Source organism: Motacilla alba, chromosome 1, assembly GCF_015832195.1.
Source record: "Motacilla alba alba isolate MOTALB_02 chromosome 1, Motacilla_alba_V1.0_pri, whole genome shotgun sequence".
Classification (NCBI taxonomy): domain Eukaryota; kingdom Metazoa; phylum Chordata; class Aves; order Passeriformes; family Motacillidae; genus Motacilla; species Motacilla alba.
In genome coordinates this window covers 42,017,636-42,022,066 of record NC_052016.1, presented here as the reverse complement: position 1 = coordinate 42,022,066, position 4,431 = coordinate 42,017,636, and the positions used below count along the sequence as shown (strand labels likewise).

General features: G+C 38.3%; 1 protein-coding gene across 14 annotated transcripts in view; it reads right to left on the bottom strand.

Moving 5' to 3' along the window:
- DLG2 (discs large MAGUK scaffold protein 2) overlaps positions 1–4,431 on the bottom strand; it is a 981,924-nt gene that overhangs the window by 964,146 nt on the left and 13,347 nt on the right. For all 14 annotated transcript variants that reach the window (XM_038135749.1, XM_038135838.1, XM_038135932.1 and 11 more), the window contains exon 3: positions 14–145. In XM_038135749.1, the coding sequence (XP_037991677.1) occupies positions 14–145 (132 nt within the window). The remainder of the gene's footprint in view (positions 1–13; positions 146–4,431) is intronic.

Below are 4,431 nucleotides of genomic sequence, written 5' to 3'. Positions count from 1 at the left end.
TATTAGTACCTACCTAGAAGTGCTTGAAACAAGCTGCTCTTAAAGATGCCCATCACCTTTCTGATGGCTTTTTTCAGTTGTTGCTCTTCTGGCTTCCGTAGTTTTTTGCAATATTCTTCCAGCAGTACTAAAGCTCGGTCAGTATCTAAATAAAAAAACAAACCAAGCACAACAATGTCTTTATTGGCTCTGAAAAGTATCTAAGTGTTCAAATGTTAACCACACATTTTGAGAGGCATTGTTCACACATATAAGCAACATTTACAGGAAGTGTTTATAGAATCATATCAGTACTATGGTTGGAAAAGATTTACAAGATCATAGAATCCAACTATTAAAGCAGCAGCACCGTGTTCCCCAGCAAACCACATCCCCATGCCTTTGGAACACTTCCAGGGATGGTGATGTTACTGCTTTCTGTCACTAGCTGTATGTCACAAACAACACATGCAACACTGCATATGCATATGGGAAAATGATCTTTGGAATAGCATCTATAATGAGTGCTCAACTTCCATTTATCCAAAACCATCTGAAAACTATGGGGTCTGGACCAAACTACAACTTGCAGAAGCTACAAAATTATAGACAATAACCATTATGGAAACCCATGCAGGAAAACTGGCCTTAAAACATATTCAGAGAAGACATGAAAGTGTTTGCTTTGCATCTGCAGTACTCAGTTCTCTGACTGACAAATGTGTATCTGAAAGGCAGGTGTCCAAGAGTGAGGCTGTTTTTTTCTATTCCCTCAATACATAAAATTGCTGTCTACCTCTTTGGTAAATGAGGCTTTGATAGCAGACTTTCATCCATGGGCTGGCTCAAAGAGAGCAATCCAGCCTTTCTGTAAGAGCCCAGAGGAGCAGAGCAGTGTTTCTCCTGCTGCTATTATCTCTGTTCAGTCACTTGCCAAGAGCATGAATGACATGTAAAATTGCATGAAATCCAAACATCATCATCTTACAGAAAAAACAATGGAGGAACATTGAGAATCAGATCTCATCTGTCCTTCTCCCTATCCCAGTTAGATTCCAGAAATGCACACAAACATATGTATGACACTGAGATAGCTGCACATGCTTTTGTAATTTTATTGCCACCAAATTTTCAGTAGGATTCCCAAACACTAAGACCCCCCCCCCCCCCCCCCATTAATAATTAAAAGCAAGTGCCTCAATCTAAATTTCTTCCATTAGCATTCAATGCAAGTTTCATTACTAGGAGAGGGTCAGGTTCCTCTGGTTAGACTAAACTCAAAGTAATGTAAAATGCTTGAAAAGACAATAAAGATCACTTCTATAATTCTTTTTTACTAAACAACTAAAATACAGCTTCTTTTTCAGTGTATAAAGACTGCCTTGGTCCAGGGTCTTGATGACTCCCTGTATTATAAGCTTTGGGAAGTGACAACCAGATGACTTCACATTGGGGCAGAGACATGACTTGGATTCTGTAACCTGGTCACATTCTCAAATTAAAAAGGGGGAAAATTTTAATAAATCGTTAAAGTTTAAAAAGATGCCATGTTTTTTCTTTCTCCTCACAGAAATTCTGCCTGGTCACAAGCATTTTATCAGAGAAATGAAAAACATAATGAATAAAAAGGAATTTTATTTAAATGTTTTTATATGTGCACAGACACACATATATAAATATATAGAATCACTAAGGTTGGAAAAGACCTCCAAGATCATTGAGTCCAATGTTATGTACATACCACATAGACAGGATGATTAGGGAACATTTTATAGTAGTCTAGCCATTATAATGGGGGAGCTCACAATTCTCTGTTTTGATCCCACCTTGAGGGGGTCTCCAAGAGGAACTTCTTTCTATGAACTCCCTCTAAGGAGTTCACTCTAAGGAACTCCCTTCTTTCTTAGGGCAGGTAAGGATTAGGCAATTGCACTTAGGACCACTTATAACCCATGCACAGAGAGAGAGAGAGAGAGAGCAGCTCTTTTAAGGCCACCTAAGTACCTCAGCTAGGCTTCCACCCAGTCATCTAAACCAAAAGCACAGCCTTGAAACAAAGCCCTGGATCCAAGTGGGATATGGTTGGGTACAAAGAACTACTTCTGCATGTAAGGTCAGCTTCTTTTGCTTTTAATATCCCAACTGCATCAAATCTTTCACTGACCTCCCGATGACTGTGCCTGACCCACCTGAGACACTTATACATTCATTGATACACTGAACCTACTGGCCACCCTCAATAAAATAATGAGTCTACAACTAAAAGCATGGGTTGGAATCAGTAATTCACCTTCTCCCAAGTACAGACATGCATATATAATGAATCCATGGCTACTTATATTAAAGTGAAGACACAGAGTGGTGGAAAACCACTGCAAAGTATCCACTACTGAAGACATGTTTTAAGAGTAGACTGAGAAAGTAGGAAATTGGGATGTGGATGCCTGTTCCATAACAGGGATACCACTCTCTCTTACTTAGTGACTTGGTGAAGCATGCTGACATTCCCTCCTTTATTAACCACTCCTTTCCTAAAGTGTACATTTTGTATTTTAAAAAGTACAATGCTACAAAAAGTAGCATCCTTTGGGCATATGAGCAGTTTTTATATTCACTTGAAATACGATTTCTCAATTCATGAAGATGCAAAGACTACTTCTTATCGCTACTTCTTATTGTTACTACTTTTTGTTGATCCCAGAAGAGTCCTAAACTCTAGAAACTGAACAACCAGTAACAGAGTACAGTTCTAGTGCTAAATCTAAATCCCAGATCAAGTAATGATCTTCTGCCTAATTTTCCTCTCTAGCTTTAATAGGATTCATTAATTTTTACCCCATCCCTAAGCTCCAGCATGGAGTTGCATCCTTTCCCTGCACAATCTCACTTGGCAGCAGTGTATCTAGCTTTCCAAATAACCTGCATGTGCTGGGTGATTCAATCAGGATACCCAGGCATATCCTGACCAAGAGAAATTCAGCACGTCAGGGAGGGGGGGCTGTGCAACCACTACCACTAGACTACTCCTGAAAAGCCAAGGCAATTATGGAGACTACTTGAATCTCCAGACAATGTGTCACCAGATTAGGCTTTCAAAAAAAAAACTTTTCCCCTTATTGATGAACTCTCCTAGTTACAAATTACTCAGAACTAGACCTTCCTATGGATTTGACAGTATTTAGCATGCCAGGGCACAATCCTGTTCAACACCAGCACAGCACATTCCTACCTCCGCACAGAGCAATAGGAAATAATGTAATAAAATGGCTCAGCTGAAAAATGCTGAGCACTCTCCTCAAAATAATAACCATTGTTAACTCCCAGTCATACACAGCACAGATGACAACACCCAGTATTTTTTCTTTTGCAGCTGAAGTACTATCTGGTTTCAAGAATGGACTGCAGCACAACACTCAAATAAGAACCATATTCTCTGCCACCCAATTAAGTGAAAGTTTCTGAATCTGAATTCCGACACATTCTTTTCATCAAGAAGAATGAGAGATTGGCAGCTTTCATGAGGGACTGGATCACTGTATGCATTACAGTATTCAATAAAGCACACAGTCAATTCATAGCAGCCAAAGTAAGTCCTGTACCTTACACAGTATATCAGAAATGCAACCAAAAAAATCTTTTTTCCATTGCATTACTATTCTCCAGTACTGATACCAAAACCAAATTCAAGCAAGACAATAAATGCAGTGAACACACAATTTAATACCCCAAGAGGTGGGCCTCTGTTTGGATCCTGAGTAGGTCCTTTGTCTGTGAACAAAAGACTACAGAAAAGACAGCATCAGCTGTGCCCCGTGAGGCCTGCTGGACATAGATCTAATTTTTTTTTACTGCTTCTTTGTATTTTATGTCACTATTTTAAAATTGATCCTATTGGCTTTGAAAGATGGCTCTGATAAGAACCATTCAGAAAATACAGTCCTACAAAAACACGCTTATATTCTTACCGACTGTAAATGCATTATTGTTTTGTTTAAAAAAATCATACTCAAAATATCTTAATACAATTGTAAGAAAAAAAAAACCTTAAGGAATAAAATAGCTTTTACAGTCCTACAGGATCTTGTCCAAGAAGTTATTAGTTAACCCAAACTAACTCACAATTCTGTAAATTTTATTGCTTTATCACTCCACAATTTTTAAGCAGTTCAGGAATGTTTGTGGTTTATGTTACTGATCAGGGAATGGGTAATTGCTACAATACAGCAAATCAGAAATATGTAATATTGACACAAAACTACAGAGCAGTAACTTTGTTTACTGGACTCCTCAGAAACCAATCCTTCCTCTCTCAATCTAAAGTTTTTATCCCACAAGGAATTATTCAATTTTTCTTCTACAGAATGAGTCTCTGCTTAAAATATTTGTATATGTAAGAATCAAAGAAGAGGCAAATCCTTTCCTCGGGGTTATCATACTAGATGGGATCATTAC